Source organism: Callospermophilus lateralis, chromosome X (assembly GCF_048772815.1).
Source record: "Callospermophilus lateralis isolate mCalLat2 chromosome X, mCalLat2.hap1, whole genome shotgun sequence".
NCBI classification, from domain to species: domain Eukaryota; kingdom Metazoa; phylum Chordata; class Mammalia; order Rodentia; family Sciuridae; genus Callospermophilus; species Callospermophilus lateralis.
Genome location: NC_135325.1, coordinates 68,932,992 through 68,959,388, shown reverse-complemented (window position 1 = coordinate 68,959,388; position 26,397 = coordinate 68,932,992). Strand labels below are relative to the sequence as shown.

Below are 26,397 nucleotides of genomic sequence, written 5' to 3'. Positions count from 1 at the left end.
GTTTAGGCGCACCGGAAGCTACCGGAAGAGAGCGATGGCGGGTTTGACTGTGAGAGACCCTGCGGTGGATCGTTCTCTACGTTCTGTATTCGGTGAGAGGAATTCGGTGGAACCAAGCATCTGGGAGGGACAGAAAGAGGCAGGGGAGCAGCAAAGAACCCTGCACCTCCCACCTCCTGGATCGCCACGGAAGCCGGCGTTGGGTCGGGCTTGCAGGGCTCTCTGCCTATCCAGTGGGGGGTCAACCTGATGGACCCGTGAGCAAAAAGATGCTTCCCTTTCTTTACGGTCTTGTAGATTTTCCACAATATCATCTTCTATGTTTTTCCCTTTTCATTATCAATTATTTTTTAGAAGCAGGCACATGGCAAAAGCGCCTCAGTATTCTGTATTCTAGAATGGAGATACCAGAAAATAGAGTATATGCGGAGAGTATAGATTACTGAGCCCACTTCCCGCCCTTTAATAAGGACTTAAATCCTTTGCTTTTTACCGATAACATTTTAGTTCATCCATAGTTCTAACAGCCACCAGGCATCTTGAGGTGGATTACAAATGAATGAATGAATGATTAAGACTTTGAGGAACCTTAAAGAGGATTAAAACTATTCTGAGCAATATTTTCTGCTGGAATAAGTTAATTTTTAAAAATACTTGTGGTGGGCTGGTGCTGTGGCTCAGTGGTAGAGTGCTTGCCTAGCATGTGTGAGGTACTGGGTTCAATCCTCAGCACCACATAAAAATAAATAAAATAAAGGCATTCTATCCATCTACAACTGCAAAATTTTTTTAAATACGTGTGGTGATTTTTAAAGCACCTTTTGAAAAGTTCATGACAAAACAGTTCAGAATTATTTCCTCCACTCTATTCATGATTATTCTCCTGTAAGTGTGTGTACATGTAGAAATATGGACATTATGTACCTGTTTTAACATAATGTGTTTTTAGTAGTCACTGGTAAAAGTTGAAGACCTTCAGATACATACCAGTCCTTAAGTATTTATTTTTGTCAAAGTTAAGGAATATCTAACACTGTTAGATCTGTTGGAGAACTCCTTGGGAGTATCTACACTTTTTGTATTTAGTTTCAGTGGTTTATTTCCCTTGTTAAGAGGTCTGAAGAAACACATGGAAGTGCATTTTTGGAGAACACTATTTTGAGCCAGTTGTTTTATATTCAGTGAAAGTAGAAACTCTACTGTTTACTTTCTCATTAAATATCTAGGCTAAAACTCAGAATTTTAATATGCTATCTGTTCCTTAGTGGGTAACATTCCTTATGAAGCTACTGAAGAGCAATTGAAGGACATCTTTTCTGAGGTTGGACCTGTTGTTAGTTTCAGGTGAGATCCTCTTCTTCTTGGTGGGAGAGTTTTATAAACCACCACAAATTTGGCCTTTAGTAATAATGGCAAGGTTTTGTTTTTCTTTTTACTGGTAATTTTCACATGCATTTTATTTTTGTTAGCAACTTTATTGAGACATAATTTAGGTACCATATAATCCACATTCATTCTTACCTAAAAGATATGGATTTTCTTTTTTTATTTCAACTGTTTTAAATATACTTCAATGACGCAGTTTGTTATAAATCTGTATCTTACAAAGGGCCAAATTAAAGCATGGCAGTATTAACAAGAACCCTGTATGTGTGTAGCATTTGTGCCTGATACTTGGTTTTGCTCTCCAGATTGGTATATGATAGAGAGACAGGAAAACCAAAGGGTTATGGCTTCTGTGAATACCAAGACCAAGAGACGGCACTTAGTGCCATGCGGAACCTGAATGGGCGTGAATTCAGTGGGAGAGCACTTCGAGTGGACAATGCTGCCAGTGAAAAGAACAAAGAAGAGCTGAAGAGTGAGTATAATCCCAGGATGTATGCATTATGAATTAATACATATGTAGCAATGAAATTTTTTCCACTTATGATGTTTTAGAATATGCTAAAATGGTTAGCCACACAGCTTTGTTTGGCCAGCCTGAGGTACTTGAATTAGGAAAGTACATATCTTTGAGAAACAAGGTAAAGTTGACTTTAGAAATCCTTCTGTTAATTTCCAGTTAAAGATGAATTCAGGTCCACCAAGATAATAATTGTGCTGTGTCATTACTCCTGTGACCATGTTGTCAGATCTGTAACTGGTAGGGGTACTAAGGCTTTTTTTTTTTTTTAAATCTCTTTAAACCTTTTTTCTTTTGAAAGAGGTCAGTATGCCTGATTCCTTAACATTGACCATCTAAGTGATCATGGTCCCAGCTGTCTGTCCTCTGAGAACATAGAGAATATAATTTATTTCTCAGCTCCAGAGAATTTATCTATTGGTTCTTATAGCAACCATGGAAAATAAAAATAGATACTTAAAATGATTTAGCTGTTTTTCCCCTAACTTTCTTGTACTTTCTTCCTGATCAGGCCTTGGCACTGGTGCCCCTGTCATTGAATCACCTTATGGAGAGACCATTAGTCCTGAGGATGCCCCTGAGTCTATCAGCAAAGCAGTTGCCAGTCTTCCACCAGAGCAGATGTTTGAGCTGATGAAACAAATGAAGGTGGGAAGAAAGATTAGGTTATGAATAAAGCAGTTCACCTCAGATTTTTAAGGAGTTAATTGAAATTTAATGAAATAGTTTCGGAGCTCAAATACAATTTGTATGTAGATACAATTTTATGCATCTTCAATATGCCATGTGTGAACAATATACTTTACATTTTGTTCAGAGAGCTTTCTATTTATACAAAAACACACCTACTCAAACAATCCAGCTTGTTTTTTGTAGCCCCTGTAGATATCAGATATAGATATTAAAAATACAGCTTTATCCTAAATGATAGTATTATGGTATTTGAAATGCCTCTTCCTGCCATTGCTAAGATTTTTGTGTGCCATGTAAAAACGAATGATAACTTAAAGAGCCCCTTGAGTATTACATTTGTCAGATGTAATACACAAGCTCTAAATCAACATCGATTTCTAAGTAATTAAGTATTGAACTTGATAATGAATCTGCTTATCTTCTCAGCTCTGTGTCCAGAATAGTCCCCAGGAAGCACGGAACATGTTGCTTCAGAACCCACAGCTGGCTTATGCTTTGCTACAAGCACAGGTAGTGATGAGAATTGTGGACCCAGAGATTGCCTTGGTGAGTGCTTCTGATTCTTTTATAGAAATGGTAGGGTAGGTCTGGGGAATGTAGCTTAGTGGTAGAGGGTGAGTTTAGCATGCATGAGGCCCTGGATTTGATCCCCAGCACTGCAAAAGAAAGAAAGAAGGCTGGGGATGTGGCTCAGTGCTTAAGCAGCCCTGGGTTCAATCCCTGGTACCAAAAAGAAAAAAAGAAAGAAAAATCAATGGCATGATAATCCTTGAGTGGGGTAGGGACTTGCCTGATTGCTTTATTAAACAGACAGCTCATAGGTTTGTCTTTTCATTTTTAGAAAATTCTGCATCGCCAGACAAATATCCCAACGCTGATTACAGGCAACCCTCAGCCAGTCCATGGTGCTGGTCCTGGCTCAGGATCCAATGTGTCAATGAACCAGCAGAATCCTCAGGCCCCACAGGCCCAGACTTTGGTAGGGCTTTGTCCCTGTCCCTTTATTTTATCTGTCTTAGAATCTCATTTTTTTTTAGGAGAATACATTGAAAGAAGAATGGTCAGAAAACAGAGATGATAATTTTAACTTCCAGACATAAAAGCAGTTTCCAGGTTGCAGAAGCACATGGCATCTGACTGAATATAGATTTGGTTCCAAGTTTGTAAAACAAAGTGATTTTTCCTGTATGCCCTTTTCTTATAAGCTAACTTACAAGAAATGTGTATATGCATGCCTGGCTTTGTGGTTGGCACTTTGATGTTCCATATGCATTGTCTCAATTAGTCCTCATAACAGTTGCATAAGGTAGGCACTCAAATTTAAATCTTTCTTTTTACTGATGAAAAAAGTAAACTTTCTAACCATGATACAAAACCCTGAACCCAAACGAAATTGATAACGTTTAAAAACTGAAAAAATTCTGTATTGAGGAAGAGAAGTAAACATCAAATACAAATGACAAAATAGAGGAAGAATTTGCCAAACATAATGGACAAGAGGCAGATTACTTGATTAAAGTCCATAGTTGTGTTCAAAAATGTTCATTGCCACATTATACTAGTGAAAATTGGTAATATCCTAAATGTACATCTCTGGAAGAATGAAAAATATGTGGTATATTTATCCCATGGAATACTTTAAGCAGTTAAACTACATATTATAACATGAATGACTTTCAAGAACTTAAATCCATGTGGCATTAAGATGAACTAGAGCTGGGCATGGTGATGTACACCTATAATCCCAGTGGCTCGGGAGGCTGAGGCAGGAGGATTGCCAATCAAAGCCAGCCTCAGCAACTTAGCAAGGCACTAAGCACTTCGGCAAGACCCTATCTCTAAATAAAATACAAAAAATGCCTGGGGATGTGGCTCAGTGGTTAAGAGCCCCTGGGTTCAATCCCTGTTACCAAAAAAAATTAACTAGAATATATGGTATTAACATACATAACTTAAAAACATAACAGTATAAAAATGAAACTAAGTTAATGTGGAATGTGGAAACACTTCCAACATGTGGAATATGTGTGTCTGCATAAATCCCAAAAATACATTGAGTGAGATTCAAAGAACATATTCAGAATATAACGATTCATATAAAGTTTTTAAAAATATATGAGAATTCTTAGTGATTATCTAATGAGATGGGATCTTGGGTATATTTGGGGAAGATCATATAGATTTTCTTAGTATATATAATTTATTTCCTAAGATGAGTGGTTATAGCTATAATTTTTCATAGTAAACCAAAAAGGACTCATAATTAGTGAGAAAATTGCAAATAAATCAGTAAGAAAATGGGCAGTGGACATAAACAGTTCACAAAACGGAAATCTAAATACATAAAAGTGTCTAATCTAAAAATAAGGTAAATGTAAATAGAAACTACAGAAAGGTACTATTTTTCACCTATCAGATTGACAGTGGTAAACAACCTAGATGTGTCTTTCAAAGTTACAGTGCAGGGGATGGCAAAGAATTAATGTAAATGACTAGATAGCAAACATGTTTGACTTTATAGGCCATAGACTTTTCTGTCACAACTACCATAATAGTGTGAAATCAGCCAAAGACAGTATGTAAACAAGTGTATGTTGTTGTGTTTCAGTAAAACTTTATTTATAAAACCAGTTAGCCATATATGGCCCGTGAGTCATAGTTGACCAGCCCCTTCTCTAAATAAATAAATATTTTTTCAGAGATGGGAAGGAAATGAACTAAGACTCAGAGAGGTTAAATGGTCAAAAAATAGAATTGTATGTGGCAAATGCAGGTTCTATACTTGGTCCTTTCTGACCTCATAGCCTGTTTTCTCCTACTACCTCCCTATATGGTTTCCTATCTTCTGTTTTAGACTTTTGTTTTCTAATTGCGTATGTGATTTTGTTTTTTATAACTTCACTTTTATTCTTACTGAGTTCTTTCTGTTTCAAAGGAGGACTCTGTTCTCTAGGGAATTCATGGCGAAAAATTCATATTCCTCCCCTCTGCCCCCAAACAAGAATTTTGTTTAAGGACAAGAGTAAACTTGGTCAAATGAAAATTATTTTCACTTTTTTAAAAATATTTTTAGCTGTAGATTGACATGATACCTTTATTTTAATTATTTATTTTTATGTGGTGCTGAGGATCAAGCCCAGTGCTTCCCATGTGCTAGGCAAGCGCTCTACCACTGAGCTATAGCCCCAGGCCTATTTTCACTTTTAAAACGTGGACTACCAGCAGTTGCTTTTTAAAAAAGTCCCAGCCCCTTCTTTGTCTTCATGGGTTTAAGACACTTTTTTATTGTAACTCTTACTGGTAGGCCCCAGTGATGAAATCAGAATAGTTGCTATATGCCTCCTTACCACACAGATAACTTGTCAATCTCTACATCGAGGGTATTTCCATTTTAACTGTATTCACATAACAAAACTCATGGCACATATCATAACTTGCTTCTATGGAATTGAAAGTATACAAAAAATATAATGTCACATAAGACATGCTATACAAAAAGGATGTTTGATAGACTATTTAGGCCACCAATTTGAAGAGGTCTTTAAGATTGTAGACTTAAAAGTATTGAATCTCCATAGAGGCATGTACCTACTTTGATTTCTCTCTTGTTCAGGGTGGAATGCATGTCAATGGTGCACCTCCTCTGATGCAAGCTTCTATGCAAGGTGGAGTTCCAGCACCAGGACAGATGCCAACTGCTGTAACAGGACCTGGCCCTGGTTCCTTAGCTCCTGGAGGTAAGTCTCTAGACTTCACCATCTTGTTACCTTGCTAAAGTTTTGTCTTACTGGGGCTGGGGTTCAGTGATAGAGTGCTTGCCTAGCACGTGTGAGGCCCTGGGTTTAATCCTCAGCACCACATAAAAGTAAATAAATAAAATTAAGGTATTATGTCCAACAACACCTAAAAAATAAATACTTTTATAAAAAAGTTTTGTCTTACTAAGTGCTGCAATATAGCCGATTATTTGATAACAGAATCATGATATCACACACACACACACACCCCAAACCCCCCATACCCCCCCACTCACCCCCCCACAACCCCCCACACACACACACACACTGGGGTTTGAACCCAGAGTCTTGCACATGCCTAGGCAAGCTCTCTACCTCTAAGCTACACTCCCAGCCTTAGGGGATTTCTTATATACAAATTCTATATTTGACTATGAGAGCAGGAAAGGGGCTACAAAAGTAGAAAGTACACTAAAACATCCAAAGTAAGGAGGAGAAAATGGAATGAATGGAAACAAATTCAAGGTGGCGAAAATAGAGAAAAGGAAAGACAATGTAAAGTAAATAATGAATGTAGAATAAGATCGAAGGAATAAAAAGTAGTGTAGTAGTATGGTCTTTATTCTGTCAAATACAAATGAACTGAATTCTCTCATTAAAGCCCAAAAACTTTTAGATTAGGTTCAACTCATAAAGAAAACAGGCATAAAATACATTCAAACCAAATAACAAAAAGAAGAAAGAAAATATAAGGGCTGGAAAGGTAGTTCAGTGGTAGAACACTTGCCTAGTGTGTGATGCCCTGGGTTTGATCCTCAATACTGGAAAAGAAAGAAGTCTTGAAATGACTCATTCAATGAAGCACAAAGATTGGCAGTTGATAGAGTATGGCTATTACACTTTTAACTTCATTATTTAACAATTGCAACTAAAGACATTGAATGAAATAGTGATTCCCCACATGGAAACATATATGAACACATAATGTTTCATCAGTAAAGTTTTTTATTAATTTTTTTGTTGTAAATAGACATAATAACGTTGCTTTATTTATTTTTATGTGGTACTGAGGATCGAATCCAGTGCCTCACATGTGCTATGCAAGTGCTGTACCACTGAGCCATAACCCCAGCCCTCAGTAAAGTTTTTTAGGCAAGTAAATTTGTTATCTAATCTGGGATTGATTGACTGCAATAGTATTCCTAGTGAACTATTTAAATCTAAGTTCTTCTAAGAACTGAGTTGACAAGGAATGGGAAAAGATTTTTAAAGAAGTTTTAGCAAACTCAAAATTTTTATTTATCCACTGTATCCTAATGCAGTTGTAGTTAGATTTTATTTCTGTGAAAGTAATGGGATCTGTATTTTACACATCTTTTAGTTATAGGTATCTAACTTACCTTAAAATATCACCAAAATTTAGGAATGTGGTGCTACTGCACATAAAAAGTTTGCAGTCTAAGAAATAATCTCACTACCAAGAGTTGCACAACACTTAGACTAATCTATACTTTGTTTAGTGAGACAGGTAAATTGATCACACTCTTGGGTTATCACAGCAATGTCAGATGGCTCTAGAAATTTCTAAATGTCTGCTCTCTGTTTCTGTAGTTAACCTTATCATGAAGGGTTTACCATTGTGTTATAGATCTGCACCATTTGTGGACCACACTTAGAGTAGCATTGTTCTATTAGACAAAAAAAATATAAATAGTGCTTATTGAGAAATTTAATAATAAGCTTTTCTTAATACATAGAGGGAGACTTATTTCTTTTAACTACAAAAATCCACTTCCTACTCCAAATGACCATAGAATCATTTTTTTATTCTTTTTAAAAATTTATTTATTTATTATGGTGCTTGGGATTGAATCCAGGAGTGCTTCACCCGCTGCCCTTTATGGGGTTTTGTTTGTTTGTTTGTTTGTTTCAGTTTGAGGTAAGGTCCCACTAAGTTGCTGAGGATGTGATCCTCCTGCCTCAGCCTCCCAGGCAACTGGGAGTACAGGCATGTGACACCACACCCAACCCACCTTGAAGAATGCTTTTGTTTGTCTTTTTTTGTTTTTTAAAAGAGCATGTATTTAGCCACAAAGAAAGACCTTAACAAATTTGAAGTGGAGAATTTACAGACCACATTCTCTAATTATAAGTTAATAAAATTAGAAACAAATAATTAAAAGGTTACTGAGGAAAATCTTAACTTATAAATTAAGGAACATACTATTCCTGAATTAAAGAATAAATAAAAAGAAATTTATAAGTCATCTAAAGGAAAACAAAGTTATCTATATATACTTCATATAAAAAGCACAGAAATTGTAAACACAGTGCTTAAAGGAAAATTAATATCCTTAAATGCCCATATTATTAAAAAATACAGAGATTCTAAGTACTAGTTAGGAATTTTTTTAAAAAGACACCAAGAAGAGATTAATAAAGATAAAAGTTGAATGTAAATGTTAAATAATTAAAATTTCACATGGTGTTTTTTATGAATTTGTAGCCTTTATAATTTTGAACTTATTAAAACTTTGTGAAGATTTTTGAGATACCCTATACAGAGCTCTTTGGTAATTGATGAGAAGTGGGGAAACAACTTACAACCTAGTAGAAAAGTAGACAAAGTAAATGTGTAGGAAAAAAATGCATAGAAAAGAAGCACAAATGGCCAACAAAAAAAACAGATTTATTTATAGTTAAAAGATTACAAATTAGGGGCTGGGGATGTGGCTCAAGCAGTAGCGCGCTCACCTGGCATGCGTGCAGCCCAGGTTCAATCCTCAGCACCACATACAAACAAAGATGTTGTGTCCGCCGAAAACTAAAAAAAATAAATAAATATTAAAAAATTCTCTCTCTCTCTCTTAAAAAAAAAGATTACAAGTTAACAATGAGATTGCCCTTAAACCTATCTGACTAGCAAATGTCAAATAGAGATGACACTTAATTTTGGTGGAGAAAGCGGTACTTATACATTGATGGTAGAACGGTGAAGTTTTTCAGCCTTTTAAGAAAGTAGTCTAACATTAAAAATTAATACACATTTTGACCGATCAATTCCACTTCTGGGAATCAAACCCATATAAAAAAGCACCATTATGTGATAATGTATAATATGAGAAATATGTCCTTAATGCCTCCTACTATCACTTTTCTCATATGCTAAATCTTTGTGTTGTTTTAGACATTGGTCTGGATAGAAGGAATAGTATAGAATTTTATGTCTCCAAGGGAGCTTTGAAATCATTTAGACCAACTTGGATATCTGTTAGAATAACCTGATTGCACTTATAAAACACAGATTGCTAGTCCTCACCTCCACACTCTAACTCAATAGCTCTGAGGTGAAAAACCCAGAATTTGCCTTCTAACAAATTTTCTGGTGATGCTGAATGCTGATGCTAGTCTGTGTACCACATTCTGTGAACCAATGTTTGGACCATCTCATTTATTTTATAGATAAGGAAGCCTAGGAATGTGTTGATTTTATCAAATTGTTTGTTCAAAATCAACTTAATTGCAAGGGCAGGACTGGCAACCAGGTTTTCAAGTTCTTAATCCATAACTCTTTGGTGTTTGACATGTTAAATGAAATAGGGGTGTGTGATGTGTTCTTGCTATTTTAGGGAAGTATTAATGAACTGCAAACATAAACTTGTCTTTTGTCCCCACTCACAGCATATATGCTCCTTTGAGAAAAAGAGGATTATTGTTAGGTTGAAGGGAACAGAAAAGGACTTGGGGTACATGATTATTCTTTGTGTAAGAGTCATTATACCCCAATTAATTAGAGTAGGTTTTTGGTTCTTGACCCTATTAGACCCAGTGTCTTCTTATCATAACATATTTTGCGATGATTTTGCAATCCTGAAATGACATGCACAGATGATGTGACTTATGTAACATGATTTCTATAATATTAAAGAAAAGTAAAAGGACATTAATATATAATAATTTAACATGCAACTGTTCAGGCAGGTACACTAGAAAACAAAATGTAGTAGTCAGATGATTGCACCTATGCCATGAATGTAAAAACTTAAAATGTAGATAGATATAAGCATGTTTTTTTGGTTTGCTTTTGGGCAGGGGTGGCAACTCAGAATGCCAAAAGGATTATTGACATTGGTAATATAACTTTCTGAAATAGTGAAAACTTATAATAAAATTCTGAAAATAAATTGTCATACTCATAATTTACTCAGTAATTTCATTTCTGAAAAATTCACACACATATATTTCTATGGCTCTAGGTTCAGGTGGCTATAAACAGTTTTTAATTTGTGTGAATGGTCAGTGAGACATTTAAAAGATTTATAAGACACAGGGTAATTCTCCATTTTGTGGGACTATCTCAAACATTGCAGGAAATCTAGTATCCCTGGCCCCTTCTCACTCAATATCAACTGTGTCCCCAAAAAAATCTTTGTCACAACTGAAATAGTATACCCACACATTTAAAGAATGCCCCAGGAAGAATGCTGCCTCCCATGTGAGGAGGTCTATAGGTAAGTGGCACTGTTTTCCTGTATTACAGAAGAGCTTCTTGCAACAGTTTTAGTAACTAATGAGATGAAGCATTCTAACTGAACTCACCTTTCTGTCACTGAATCAGGAAGTATACTAACTCCATCTTCTGTCTTGCTGCATTGTTGAGTGTTAGTTTTCCTCTTCCTTTGTAGATTTTTCCTTGTAAGGCAGAATGAGAAAATTTGTAAACTCAGCCACTATTCTATTTTTTTTCCACTGTGCTAATAATGTGCTTTCCTATCCTGCCCTTTTTCTTCTACCAGGAATGCAGGCCCAGGTTGGAATGCCAGGAAGTGGACCTGTGTCCATAGAACGGGGACAAGGTAAATAAATATTAATGCCTGATTAATATGGACTGGCCTTAGAAATGTTCCATATCTGCACTCTCTAATATGGAAACTGCTAATCACCAGTAGCTATTTAAATATTAAGTTAATTGAAATTAAGTAAAATTTAAAATTCAGTTTCTTAATCACCCTAGTCACATTCCAAGTACACAGTAGCTGCATGTAGCCAGTGGATACTGCACGGGACATTGCAGATATAGAACATTTCTATCATAGAAATTTATAGTGAGCATTGCTAATCTGGACTTTCTACCCAGTAAGTCAGAACCCAACTCTACAAACATCATCAATTCTTAATAGTGTAATGAGTTTCCTAGTAATCTAATGAGTCCACTGACATGTTCTCTCTCCCTCTATGGGTGCCTGTTGACTTAGTAAAGAATTTTAATAGCAAGCATAATAAATGACTGAGTAGGTAGAAGACTAGATTTAAACCCCAGAGCAAACTGGAAGGGGGTTATAGGTCTATAAAGACTACTTGAGAAGTGTCCATTATACTGCAGCAGGAACACTGATATCCACATTATTTCTCCATGTTACTGGAATTTGAAGAATAAAATGCAGCAGCTCAGTTGAAAACAAAGTTTAGGAGGAGAGAGGATTTAGAAAAGAGAAGGAACTGAGGGCATACTATATTTCGGGTACTTTGATTTTCATAAACATCCTTGTGAGTTGGGTAGCAGCATCTGAGTTTTACAGGTGAAGGGATGGAAATCAGAGTTTTAAAACTTAGGACAAGCTAAGTAAATGTTCATATCTAGGTATTATTATTAGTACTCTCTTCCACTGTTCCAATTAGTAAGTGTCAGAGCTAAGATTGAGAAATATCTGACTTCAAATATCTGTCCTTTTTCTTTCATCTTATACTGCCTATATTAAATATTTTTCACTTATATTCTACTCTTATTCATTGGGTCACTGTGATGGGTAAAGATTGCTTTGTTCCGGCATAGAGAAGCTTAAGTTTTTTTCTTCTGAGCACTTGGTCTTTTAAAAAACAAAATGGTAAGATTCAAGCCAGTGGTTTGTTTGCTGGGATTGGTGGTTAAAGTGATATAACTCATAATTTTTTTTTATTAGATGCCATGTCTAACAGCAAATGAACTCCTAACCAAATGTTAAATCTTTTTTCTAAGCATCTCATGCTTTTGTGCTATTGTGTCTTCCCACCTCACCACTGTCTGTAGAGCATGTATGTACCCCAAGGTATTTTTGCAATAATGAGAAGGGATTAGGGCTTCAGTCAAACTTACACTTTTCCCCAAGCTATTAATCAATCAATCAAGCTTTAGCTGTTTAATACATACTTCCACATGATGTGCCGTCCTGTTACAGTTATCTTCATCTTTCTGGTAAAAAATTAACATAAGGAAATGACTCACATTTTAAAGATTTCAAGGATATCTTCATGAAGAGACAAAGTGAGATGAGCTTTCTTTTATAGTTTCCTTCAGTGCCCAGCAGAGGAAGCAAGAATCTTATTTGTGTCCAGATTGTCTCACTTATTTTTTGTAATCCATGCTGCTTCTACACATTTGTAGTGGTGAAAGGAAAAACAGATATTTGAGTTGATACTTCTTCCTTTCCTACCATCTTTGTTTAGTGTTGGTTGGTACTCTTCTCATCTCATTAGTCTTTGCTGTTGTCATGATGTTTATTATCAAAAACTTGCTGTAGCAGATCATATCATATAGGGTGGTATTCTCATTCCTCATCTAAAATTCATGCACTGCAATTTCCCCATTTGATAGTATTTTAATAGCAAAAGTTTTGTGCTTGAAGATATGACAAAAATAGTACTACCCACTTCTGTTATAGCTTCTCTAGAATAAATCTTGCCTTCCAGATTCTTTCATGTTTTACTTCTGAAAATATCTTTATGTTCTTTATGTTCTATGTTGCTTAACTAGAGGTTCAAAGCTATCCTTTTTATATTTTGTTTTGTTCTGGGTTAATCTTTTTTCTTTCTTTTTTTAATTTTTTTCTTTTGTAATAGTGCCATAAGGAATGGGGGAAAATAGGGAATAGTAGGAGGAAGGAAAAATTGAAAATCACTGGTTATTCCTAACCAGATAAAACCCAGTGACCCTGGGCTGGGGATGTGCCTCAAGTGGTAGCACGCTCGCCTGGCATGCGTGCGGCCCAGGTTCGATCCTCAGCACCACATACAAACAAAGATGTTATGTCTGCCGAAAACTAAAAAAAATATTAAAAAACACTCTCTCTCTCTCTCTCTCTCTCTCTCTCTCTCTCTCTCTCTCTTAAAAAAAAAAAAAAAAAAAAAAAAAAAAACAGTGACCCTTGGGTTTCCCTTTGGGAAGCTATCTGGTCAAAATGGTACTGTATAACATACCCAGAGGAACTAGTGTAGTTTAGGAAGATTTTGTAGCTTGGGGCAAGGCAAGTTAATAAACTCTTGGCTTTTTAACTTACATGTGTAGATCTTTAGTCTGCTTTTATGTATGTTTGTGTGTGTGTGTGTGTGCACGCGTGTGTGTGTGTGTGCACGCATGCACGCAAGCTATTTTAAGTGTCTGCTCTTTCTCCTTTTGAACTTACTGCTCACGTAGGAACCCTACAGCACTCGCCCGTGGGACCCGCCGGGCCTGCATCAATTGAGCGAGTTCAAGGTACCCATTGTATCTGCGGGTTTCCTTTTGCTTGTGGTGTTCAGGGTGGGACGTTAAGAGGAAAAGAGCTGCTTCGCAGTCATCCTCACGTTCAGAACCCAAAAGGGTAGTGTTTTTGGGTTTTTGTTTTTCTTAATTTTTTCCTGTTGAGGCCACAAGCCTAAGATTGACCTCTTCACACAGGGCAGAGAACATGGATGATATGGGCATCTGTCCGAGGCTGTACTCCCTCCCTACTGGTGTCAGGAGGCTTGGATGGAATAGCAGTCTGTAAGGAGACAGCAGGTTCTTGCAGAGCCATGGCAGTGTTCACATATGCCAAGACCCTACCTCTCTTTTGTGACTCTGGTCCTTGAACTAAGATTGATTAGAAGGAAAACCAGGAGCATAAGTTTCTTCAGGTTGCAGTGCTAGTCCTTGACAGGTTGCTCCCCAGTTTGCTCTTTATATAATTCCATCCATACCTCTGACATGGCACAGATTCTGCCTACACCCTGCTTCTGTTCTTGAACTGCAAGAGGATTCTGCTGTGGTGAGGTTTCACCCACTCTAAGGTGTCTGAATTATGTTGTCAGTGGTATATAGAGTCATTTCTTGTTTCCTTATGTGTCTTTCACAGCAGTAACTCCCATTTGTTTCCCTGTCAGTGCCGATGCAAGACCCCAGGGCAGCTATGCAGCGGGGATCCTTGCCTGCCAATGTCCCAACTCCTCGAGGTTTGTTAGGAGATGCTCCAAATGACCCACGGGGTGGCACTTTACTCTCTGTAACTGGAGAAGTAGAGCCTCGGTAAGTGTTGACATAGAAAAAAACCAAATATGAAGCCAGGATTTCTCCTTGCTTTGAGAACAAACTCTTTCCACAACAGTTGTACTCGTTTGCCCACTTCAAAAGATAAATATTCATGGCCACTGTCCAAGTCTAAGCACCTATCCTCAGGCAAAACTGTAGTTGAGTATGTCTTTTTGAACTAATCATGACTATTGTATATTCAAAAATTGAAAATTCTAGTACACATACCTGAGCAAGGAAAACTTGTGGTGGTAGTAGTAATATTATTAATAACAATAATAATAGTAGTTGCTGTTAATAGGGATCATACTTATGACTCTGCTCTGAGTTACTTTACTTAGGTCATCTCATTAAGCCCACACAACCCAAGCTGGGGATGTGTAGCTTAGTGGTAGAGCAGGTGCTTAGCATGCACAAGGCCCTGGGTTCATTTCTCATCCCTGCAATTAAATAATCCACATAACCCTAGAAGATGAATATGTTTAGTCCCATTTTATAGATGAAGAAAACAAGGCATACTGGTTTTTCTTTTAAGGAGATGATATTTAAAACTACAAAGAGTATTTTTTTTTATTTTTATTTTTTTAGAAAGTTAAAGTTTCATGTTGATGCTTCCATGTTGAAAGACATTTTTGATTTAAAACCTTTTGGGACTTACATCCTTGGCCTTGATGACTTGAAAAACTTCCCCCAAATTTTGAAGATTTAGAACTCATTTTCCTGATTATCTGCTTTCAGTAGCAGGAATGGGAATGTTTAATGAGCTAATGATAGGATAAGCATTTGGGGTAGTGTTTTTTTTTAACATTTGTAAGTACTTGTGGAAATGTGTAGTTGACTAAAACCATATGTAGCTACAAAAGTCACTTTTGTAGTTCAGAGTATACAGGTTTTGTGTGAATTTAGCTTATTGTATTAAATTGCCCTTAGCTTAAAATAAGGATTAAAATTGCATTTAAAGAGATCACTGAGTGTTACTGTTTGTGAAACTGAACTTTTTGATTCCACTTACAAATAGTATCTATACATCAGTACCTGGGAAAATTTTACTTTCTTAACCTATTGATATAAGGAATAAAGTATAAAAAATTAAACAGAAAAGTAAATGTGCCCAATATGACACAGCTCATAAATGATATTGCCTAGATTTGAACTGTAGGTCTGAATTCAGGTCTGAATTCTGAATTCTTAAGCACTGTGTTAACATTATTCGTTATTCTTATAATGAATATCCACTAAGGTTTGCATCGGTTCTTTGTTGAATATTTACTTATTGGTCTTCTGTTGACATTTTACTGTTGTTGTTATGTTTTGTTTTGAAGTTAATTTCTTTCCATCTCTAGAGGTTACCTGGGACCTCCTCATCAGGGTCCTCCCATGCACCATGTTCCTGGCCATGAAGGTCGTGGACCACCCCCACATGAGATGAGAGGAGGGCCATTAGCTGAGCCCAGACCTCTAATGGCAGAGCCAAGAGGACCCATGCTAGATCAGAGGGGTCCACCCTTGGATGGCAGAGGTAAGGGGAGATAACATCACAAAGCCAACTGTTGGTCATGGATTGATAAAGAACTCAGCTGTCTCTGTCTCTAATCTGGGATAAAGATTGCTGGAGCAATAGGGTTGGCAAGCATCTTTAAGGCTTACCAGCAAATCTGAGAAACTAGAGGGAGACAGCAGTCTCAGTTAAGGGGAGACATGAGTAGGGGAATAGATTTCTATCTTTTCTTGAATAGTTTCTACAATACAGGTGAATAACTGCACATTGATTTTCTTACAACTTTGTAGGTGGAAGAGACCCCCGAGGAATAGATGCACGAGGGATGGAGGCCCGAGCATTGGAAGCAAGAGGATTAGATGCTAGAGGATTGGAGGCCCGTGCCATGGAAGCTCGTGCCATGGAGGCCCGTGCCATGGAGGCCCGCGCCATGGAGGCTCGTGCCATGGAAGTCCGGGGAATGGAGGCCAGGGGCATGGATACCAGGGGCCCAGTGCCTGGCCCTAGAGGACCTATGCCTAGTGGAATCCAGGGTCCCAATCCAATGAACATGGGAGGGGTTGGCCCCCAGGGATCCAGACAGGTATGCATAATACTTCTAGCATCTGTGTGAAATCTTGATCTATTCAGAATTGGTTATTGAGCCTGATTATTACTGCCTTCTGGCTTGAACTTTTCCTTAGCTTGTTAGAAAGGGAAGACTAGGATCTCCCTTTATTTTGTCTGTTAGGCAAGTGGTTTTTCTGGCCACCAGAATTGTAATCCAAAAGAACAACCTTGTCCTACCATTTCAATAACTATTTCATTTATAGCAGAGACCCTGAAAATTTAGGAGTCAGAGAACACTTCATTGGGGGTGCAAACCAACATCATATATAAGGCTTTTCCCAAAATATGCTTGCCTGAATCTCAGCCCAGGTCTAACTCTCAGCATGTCTACTAGTAGGATCTGGGCCTTGGATGACTTGAAAAACCTTCCCCAAATTATGATATGCAGCCCTGACCAAGAACCACTGGGTTAAAGCATATGAAGAGCAGTGGTGATTTACTTACCTTCAGTTTGCAGAAACCTGTGTTAATTATTGTCATCACATAGCCCAAATAAATGGGCAATGCAGTAGCAAAGGCAATTCACTTATGATCACCTTAAAATCTGTAGAACTGAAATCTGTCTCTTTCTTCTTTATTTGACTCTCTCCAGGTGTGTGTATGATACTCTACAGTTATCTCTTTCCTCCCTTTTCATTCACATTTGATTGTGGGCAAGTGGTATATGTGTATCTTCCCTGAGTTTTTATATGCTATTTGCCTATAGCACCTGTACCTTTCTTTTTCTTCTTTCTTTGTATTTCTCTCTTTCCTCTTTCATATGTTAAATGTCTTCCTCCATGTCTGTGTGTGAGAGAAAAAGAAGGAAAATATTAGAGCTAGAATAAACACAACTTCATGTAGTTCTCTCATTTTATAGGTTTGAAAACTGAGACCCAGAAATTCAGGTGACTTTACAAATTCACATAACTAAAAAATGGTAAGGAATAGAGCCTACTGGGGTTTTTTACTGTTGATGTTGTTGTTTTTTGGTTTTTTGGTTTTGGTTTTGGTTTTGGTTTTTGGTACCAGGGATTGAACTCAGGGGCACTCTACCACTGAGCCACATCCCCTGCCCTATTTTATTTAGGGACAGGGTCTCACTGAGTTAGTTAGTGCCTTGCTTTTGCTGAGGCTGGGTTTGAACTCTCAATCCTCCTGCTTCAGCCTCCCGAGCCCCTGGGGTTATAGGCATGCACCACTGTGCCCAGCTGAGCCCACTGTTTTTTCTACTCCATTACTGTGTTCTGTTATCTGCACATTGGTACATCTGTATATGTGTGGCTATCTTATCTACACTTCTTTAATTTGAAATAAAATTTGTTTTCCTAATCTATGGAGAACAAAAGTATTCTATTGTTTTTCAAGTTTTGCTTTTAAATGGGTCTTGATTTTTATTGTTCACTCTATGGTCAGTAGCCTCATAATAGAATTCTTTTTATACATTCATTCAACTATTATCTATTGAGCACCTACTATGTATGAAAGTTAGATACTAAGGATATAGCAGTGTGAACAACAAAGTCCCTACCCCCATAGAGCTTATGTACTAGCTAGGGAGACAGTCAACAAATAACTACATAATGTACTTATTTATGTAGTTCTGCTGATAATTCTATAAAGATATTGAAAAAAACGGGTTGAAAGACCATTTTTGAGTAACATCTTTTTCTTTTCCACTAGTGCTTCAACTCATTATTCTGGAATACTAGGGTTTTTTTGTTTTTATTTTTGTTATGTTTTGTAATGCTAGGTATCAAACATAGGGCTTTGTGTGCACAAGGCAGTGTTCTACCACTAAGCTATATACCCCAGCTCAATGTAGTTTGTATTAACAGAGTCAATGAAACCATTTAGATCCAAGGTAGAGACATTTTTATAAAGCATCTTCAAACTTTAAAAAAAATATTTTCACTTATAAATAAATATATGGAATACATTGATTTATCTATAAAAGATATACATTAAGAACCTCATCTCCTTTCCTGTGCCTCTCTTGCTTGTGATAATTGCTTTTATTAGAATGTTTAAGTAGCTTTCCAGAAAATATGAATGTAGATTTTTATTTTCTTCTTTTCACTGTTTGTACTTTTTTTTTCACCTATGTCCTTAATTTGTTATTTTAAATCAGATTTCAAAAAATTAATTCCAGTCCATCCAGTTGGAAACCTGTGGGTAAAAGTCTTATTGTTACTGGGGTGATTAAATAAGTTACCATCCAAAGAAGGGCATGTTTGAGAGTTAAAGAGAGAACTGTTAATAAATTGCTCTGAGATGAAAGCTTAAATTGGGACTGCCTTACGCAAATGAAGACGTGTGGTCATCTTGCCTAGTACTTATCTGCCTAAAATGGGTAACCCTATAAACTTAAAATGGCCATTGTTGAGTAGTTACTTCAAATTGAAGTACCTCAAATTATTATTAATAAGTATTGCTAAGTTTTAGAAAGATTATGCTTATAGATGTTTTAGATCTATAGAAATCATTTACATTCTCTGGATTCAGTATTAATAAAGAACAGAACAATGATAATATTTTAAGAGTCTATACAAACCTGTGCTGGTGCTTCTTCCACCCATTATCTGGCAAATGAGTTATGCATGTATGTGAATGTTCCAGATGCTAGAACTGTTCACTAAATTTTAAAACTATTTGAATGAAAAACTATAAGGTATAGTTCATGCTTTCTTTCTAATTAAACAAAATATAAAAAAACAGGGTATAATAAAGTATTATTTTTAATCATTTGTTTACTCAACGTCATCATTAAATAGACCCATTATTTTACATAGTTAAGCCTGGGTGGTTTCTGGTCTCCTTCACTGTCAGGCTGTCACCTGGCTCTTCACATTGATGCCATAAATTTGCTCCTAACAGTTGTTTACCTATATTTTTTTACGTTTTGCTGCTTCTAATATGCTGGGGAAGCAGGTAATAAGTTTATTAACAATCTGTGTTTAATAAGACTACTTAGGCTCTGGGTGAATGCCTGAATGTGAACATAAATTCTGGTATAGGGCCCATCTGATAGTTACACTAGGTCCTCAGAGGCCTTTTCCCTGGGTTCTGATAATCTTCCAAAGGGTTGAACTCACTGAAGATCTTAATTACTGATAAGTTTGCTATATCTTTTACTTTGTTCTTTTACTCAGGTCACTTATATTTCTTGGTCTCTGTTAAGCAGGACAGCATATGCAGCATGTTCTCTATGGAACTCTGTAAAAAGCAATTATTGGTCTAATAGCAGGCTTTGTCCCAGAGACCTCTCCATCTCCTTTGTGCCTCTCTGACATGATTGTCTTTTCCTTACTTGTGGGATAGGGCCCTTTATGACAAACTAGCTATGTCTGATTGAACCAGAGGTAGGCAGTAGCCCTGTGAATGTAGTTTCCCCAGTGGACCAGCACACATTATCTCTAGATTCTGTTGGCTTTCATTTGTTTCCACTGAGCACTAGTTTGCAGAATACTAACAGTTTTTCCCCTGCTTATTTGGCTGAATTTTGCTTAGTGTGATGGTATCCAGTTGTGCTCTCTGATATTTGTTTTTGATGCTAGAGCTATTGTAAGTAAGGATGTGTAACTTGCTAGTTGATTTCTGGCTAAACCCTGCCTTCTACCATTGCTAGTAGTAGAACTGATTCAGAGTCATTTGCTTGTTTTTATTCCTATCAGTAGAGATATCCTAATTTTTCACATTGCCATTTCTGTATTTGGGTTCCCTATATGGCAGGAATTCTAAAAACAAATCTCTTCTCTCTCTCTGTGCACATAGGTCCCAGTCATGCAAGGAGCAAGCATGCAAGGTGGAACCCAGCCTGGTGGCTTTAGTCCTGGGCAGAACCAGGTCACACCACAGGATCATGAGAAGGTAAGCAACACAGTCTGACTTCTCCTTATGCACAAATCTAGTCTTTTTGATTCCTCTTTTCACAGTTACCGTGTGGTGATCCTGGGTCTTCAAAGTCCCTTTGGAGGTGATGTTTACCCTAACTTAGAACTCTTTTATGACTTATTGACTGAAAATTTGTGGACCTGGTTCTAAAGTTTTTAAGTGTATATAAATGGCAGCTTATCTTACATTTCAGACTCATCTACCAATAGCAGATTGTGCATGTGTGCGCACGTGTGTGTGTGTGTGTGTGTGTGTGTGTGTGTGTGTGTTTGTAGGCCACATTGAACTGGAAATCCAAACCCTGTTCTTCCTCCCCTTTCTACTTCATCCTTAAAATCAATAGCAGATTCCCCACAAGTGTATCTTTTTGTTTTTTATATTTGGTCATTGTGGAAAGCTCATGTCTAATGGAAAAGCTAAAACATTTGAATAGGAGAGACTTTCAAAACAGAATTAAAAACTGAAGAATTCCCGGGGCTCATAGATACCATCTTAGCATGCAGCAACTTTGAGTTCATGAAGGTGTCTCTTTTGAATTATCTAATCTTAGGTATTTTAATTTGTACTTGTTCTTTTCACTGTGCCTTTTATCACTGATTTTTTTTTTCCTTTTTGGCCTACTGTTTGTTTTCTGTGTGTTAAAGATCCTCCCTTTTTCCCTTTGCTTCATATTCCATGACAGTAGCTTTTTGGACAGAAGGTGGTGATTTTTTGTTGTTGTTTTTTAGTTGCCATGGCTGAAACTCACTACCTTCTTTCCTCTACACAGGCTGCTTTAATTATGCAAGTTCTTCAACTTACTGCAGACCAGATTGCCATGCTTCCTCCTGAGCAAAGGCAGAGTATTCTGATCTTAAAGGAACAAATACAGAAATCCACTGGAGCACCTTAAAAGGTGAGCAAAAACTTAATCCCACCCAAGTAGGATTAGGTCCTTGTATATTTAGAGTATGTACTTTCAAACTTAACCAGAAATTGTTCTTTCTGGAGCCCTAAGTCCTGTTAACTGTACTCTCCTTACCCTTTAGTAGTCAGTGCTGTGGGGATAGAGTAAGATTATTGAACATTACTCAGTTGTTGAATTGTTTAGAATATTTTTGAACCTTTCCAAATGAAAAAAAAGTAATATATGATCAGTTTAACAAAATTAAATCAGATCGAGAAGTGTAGAAAGTTAAAGGTACAAAGCCCTGCTTCCTCAATATCATTCCCCAAACAGAAACTCTTAATATAGCTTTGTGCGTATCCTTCCAAAATCAGTTGTATTATTTCATTTTAAACTATGCCTTCAAAATGAAGGAAATATAAAACAGTTAATTAAAATATAGAACTAGCCAGGACAGTGGCACATGCCTGTAATCCCAGCAGCTCAGGAGGCTGAGACAGGAGGATCACAAGTTCAAAGCCAGCCTTAGTAAAAAGTGAGGCACTAAACAACTCAGACCCTGTCTCTAAAATAAAATACAAAAAAATAGGACTGGGGATGTGGCTCAGTGGTTGAGTGCCGCTGAGTTCCATCCCTGGTACACGCCCCCACACACCTTCAAAATAATGTTGAACTATTTTAGTTTCTAGCATTTGGTTTCTAATGAGTATTTTGGTATTAAAATATTACTGTACATTTAAGGTAATAAATGTCCACTAGCACCATCAGTTCTATACATTTTGGACATTGCTGTACACTGTCACCCTTATTTTTCCTGTTCATCAATTAGGTAAAGAAGGTTCAGTAAACTGCCTCATAAATGATCATGTGACCTAACCTGATATACAAGTATTGGTTTTGTGTTTTTTTTTTTTTAATTTTCCCCAATATCTTTGTATCTTATATAAACAATTCTATTTCCAAAATAATTTAAAGATCTCATTGTATCAGTATCTGCTGGGATATCTCCTTTAGAATTTCTGCTTTTACCCCATTTGTATTGTAATTTCTATCCATATATTATCATACAGTAGTGAACCCATTTATAATAATTAACAGTTTTATTAAATATATATTTTAATCCACATTTGTAATATCTTTATAACATCTAAATGAACTGTACTAGGAGGCTATCATGTATAGCTGTCTAAATTTTTGGTATGACCAGCACTGTAACTTTTTTTACATATACTGCAGACATTCTATTTTCTTCAGTGAAAACAGACTCTATTATATTCAGAGGAATTTACTTTTATAATTTACTTATGACAAAGAAGGTATTCTCTGCAATGTGAGAAAATTGTCATTTTGGGCTAGTCAAGGTAGAAATATTTCTGGAAGCTCTTTCTTTATGTATTCTTGCTGATGAAATATCTAATTTAAAGCCTTGCACATTAAACACAGGACAATTTTTGTCTGTTTTTTTAACTTTTGAAATAATCATAGATTCACAGAGGTTAGAAAAAGAGTGCCAGAGCCTTGTGTACCAGCTTCCCCCAATGGTAACATCCTATCTTTTTGCTTTTAGTCAAAACCAAGAAATTGATATTGGTACATTACTGTGAACTAGACTACAAACCTTATGCAGTTTTTTTAAAACCACAGTAATTTGTGCCCATGTGTGTATAACTGCAGCTGTGCAATTTTATGTTGGCAAGGTTTTGATATCTGTGCAAAATGTGGCCAGAGCATTAGCTATCCTTTCATCCTATACCTAGCTTTGGTGATCTCTCTGTGCTGTCACTAATAGGCTTCTTTATTATTATTGTGAGAGATAAGCAGTTCTCAATCAGGGACAGTTTTGCCCCTGAATGGGCATTCTAGCAATGTCTTTAGACATTTTGGTTGTCAAATTTTAGGGAGTATTGTATGCCACTGGCATTCAGTGTGGGTAGAGACCAGAGATGCTCCTGACCATCCCATAATGCATAGGATAGATTCCTCGCCTGCTAATATCAGAGTACTCTGGCACAAAATGTCAATATAGTGCTAAGGTTAAGAGACCCTGCTAAAAAGGATGATTGCTTTGGGAAGTGGGAAACAGGAAACAAACACCCAGAAATTCTGCCCTGGGAATTTGATCTCATGCATATTGTTCTTCCCCCTAGCCTTTTTGTTTTTTTCCTAATGTTTGGGGAAGAGAACTTTGTCTCCACTTCTAATGGCTTTCTCCCGGTTTTTTCTTACAGGTTTTTAAAAATACCTGGCAACAAATGTGGAAATTAATTCCATGATTTTGTTGAAATGTTGAAAAAAGGTGACTTCTGCATCCTAACCCTTGAATGACTCAATTTGGTGCCAGGTGGAGGACTCCCATCACCTTCTTTCAGAACAAAATCAGTTCATTTTGTCTTAGTTTGTATATTTTCTGTGACTTGAAATAAACTTTGAACACAATTTTAGTACACTGCAAGTTGATATACATGACCTTTTTGCTTTTAAAAAGCTGATCACCAAGGGTGAAACCTTAGATATGTTTTCTACCCTTACTGCAGCATTGTACTTTATGTTATATTGTCATAACTGTTTTTTTTTAACTTTAGATTAATAACCATTTATTCTTCTTTATGATATTTGAGGATTTCTCAGAAGCATTGTTTTCTGGAACTTAGTTTTTGTTTCATTTGCTTCCAGCAAGAATAAGGCTTTGCCCTTTGAAAACTTTCTAGAACTTCTGAAATTCCTGGGAGAGAATAGCATGTGCATGGAGCTATAAAATGATCAGGAGGCCAACAAAGCAAAGGTCCTACAACAACTATATATTTAGTTTAGAAGAATGCAAATATAAAAATGCAATTTTTTTGTCAGTAACAGTTCTGAACATGCATAGTTTGGAGTTACAACAAAGATTGTGTTGACACTAGCTGGAATGTGTGTGTCAGCAACACAAGGGATTGTTGACATTTACTTGTGTGTTCTAAAACTCTTCAGTCTAGGTAGTCAACTTTAAAGTTTAAAAAGTCAATAGCTTTTCACATGTTCAGGATAAATTAAAAACTGAACAGAAAACAAATGAACAAAATACATTTCATCCTATTTTCCAGGAAATCACTGACCTGCAGTCCTACCCTGTAACCAAATTATTCTGGGAACTTAAAACATAGAAACCCCTAAAACTTTTACATTCTTCTCAATGATTTTAAGAGGACCAAATGTATAACACAAGTGGTCAGATTGCCCTTTAGATCTGCCCTTGCTTGTTTCTTTGCAGATAAGTATGACCATAATTAGTGCCACTAGCTCTAACTTATGGGTCTCTCCTTGCCTGGTATTCTCTCTCTTATAATGGCAATGAGGAGGGACATGGTTTCTCTCCATCAGGCCAACCTTGAGAGGTTAAGTGTTGCCTTAATAATTAGTAAAGTTCTACTGGAACTACTTTTGACCCTATTTATATTCTCAGAATCCTATCCTCTGGGTTAGGATTATGGTCAGGTGAATTAAAAGTCTGGCATAGGCTTAAAGAATGTAATAGCATATTGCTTACAGGTCAAGCAAAAGAGTGCAAAGATAATCAACTTCATGAGAGACATTAAAATTGAGGGATTTTCTACTCTGATATATAAACACTTACAATGAAAATTTGCTGGATATTTCATATTTCAACCTCACAATACAGCCGAGGAGATTTCTGGGTACCTGCTCATCCCAAATTCAGCTTTAATGTTAGTTGTGCATAGAGTTTATTGTTTTCATTAACTTTTCTGCCTATTTCCATGAATATTTAGTCCTTAATGTGTTGGTTTTGGCAGCTGTCATCTCTTGAAGTGTCATTATATTTAGACATTGAGACCAAAAGTGAAACATTTCTTGTTAAGAACTCAGGTTTCAAAGAACTCAGATTTCGAATCAAGGTCATTGAAGATGAAATTATTTAGTAAGCAGTTATCAGGAAGCATATCTTCACGTTCCATTGTTCATGTTCCCAAATCCTTATTAATCTTAGCTGAAATTCAGATGAACAAATTGGCAACAGTAGGGGCATTTCAATTTAGCCCTACAAAAACATTCATTGGTGTATTTTACTGATGAATAACAATTTAGCTACCAAGAGTTATGACCTATTATGTAGACTAGTGATTGAAAAAAACAATCATTAATTCAAGCCATGGAGATTCCTGGTAGTTAAAAACAACCTTTTGTTCATTCTTGATCAGTTAATGGTAGAAAAATAGGTGCTGTAGTGCTAATTTAGTAGAAACATTCTTATAAATCTATAATGAGTTGAATTGTCTTTGAGCACAATGAAGTGTGTATTTTTCCCCTCTTTGAGAGCCTGGGGCTCCTTTCTTCCTGGTTATTCACTGTGACAACTAACATCCCATAGCCAGTTGTGGTCATTGTACACTAAGTTGGGTAGATGGGAGAAGTAACATTTTGGTAGGAGAAAGAAAGGCATTTTGCTTGTGTCATTAGGTGAATGATTCTTTAGTGAAAAGTAAGTAGGAGCCGAAATATTTTTATCAAAATTATAAATTCTTTATTTTTACATTAGATGTTAATAAACATCCCTTAATAAAAATGGGGATAAAGAGCTTCTGCTGACTAAGTCATCCCATGATGGTGATCAAGTTTTCCCAATTATTTCCTAAATACAACAATACAAAATAATAATATAGCTAAATGAATTTATTATAATTCAACTATTATGTTTCAATGATGATTCACATTTTCAAAATTTTCTTTCCCAAATGGAAAGCCCAGAAAAAGTAACAGACACATTCATTAAGCAAAAAAGAAAATCCTTCATTTTTGACCAGCAAAAATAAAAGTGTAAGTTGTTGTTCACACTGGATAAGATCATATTTAAAGTAACAATGTACCTAGTCGGCATTATATGGGGATGGGGTTCTT

General features: G+C 36.5%; 1 protein-coding gene across 3 annotated transcripts; it reads left to right on the top strand.

Annotated features, from left to right (window-relative positions):
- On the top strand, positions 1–26,397 carry Cstf2 (cleavage stimulation factor subunit 2). Of its 3 annotated transcripts, XM_077106288.1 has the most exons (16): positions 1–92; positions 1,266–1,344; positions 1,692–1,861; positions 2,418–2,554; positions 3,026–3,145; positions 3,441–3,578; positions 6,213–6,336; positions 11,133–11,192; positions 13,787–13,846; positions 14,030–14,116; positions 14,494–14,635; positions 15,982–16,157; positions 16,427–16,719; positions 20,499–20,594; positions 21,388–21,513; positions 23,733–26,397. In XM_077106288.1, the coding sequence occupies exons 1-15, from the start codon at positions 35–37 to the stop codon at positions 21,508–21,510; spliced, it is 1,863 nt and encodes a 620-aa protein (XP_076962403.1). In that variant the 5' UTR covers positions 1–34; the 3' UTR covers positions 21,511–21,513; positions 23,733–26,397. The 3 variants fall into 3 exon arrangements, with proteins under 3 accessions (XP_076962403.1, XP_076962401.1, XP_076962402.1); XM_077106286.1 differs by lacking the exon at positions 14,030–14,116; XM_077106287.1 differs by lacking the exons at positions 13,787–13,846; positions 14,030–14,116.

Coding starts and splice junctions, on each gene's coding strand:
- Cstf2 (XM_077106288.1), top strand. CDS start 35: ATGGCGGGTTTGACTGTGAGAGACCCTGCGGTGGATCGTTCTCTACGT. Junction 3,579..6,212: donor CCCCACAGGCCCAGACTTTG/GTAGGGCTTTGT, acceptor TCTCTTGTTCAG/GGTGGAATGCATGTCAATGG. Junction 11,193..13,786: donor GTCCATAGAACGGGGACAAG/GTAAATAAATAT, acceptor CTGCTCACGTAG/GAACCCTACAGCACTCGCCC.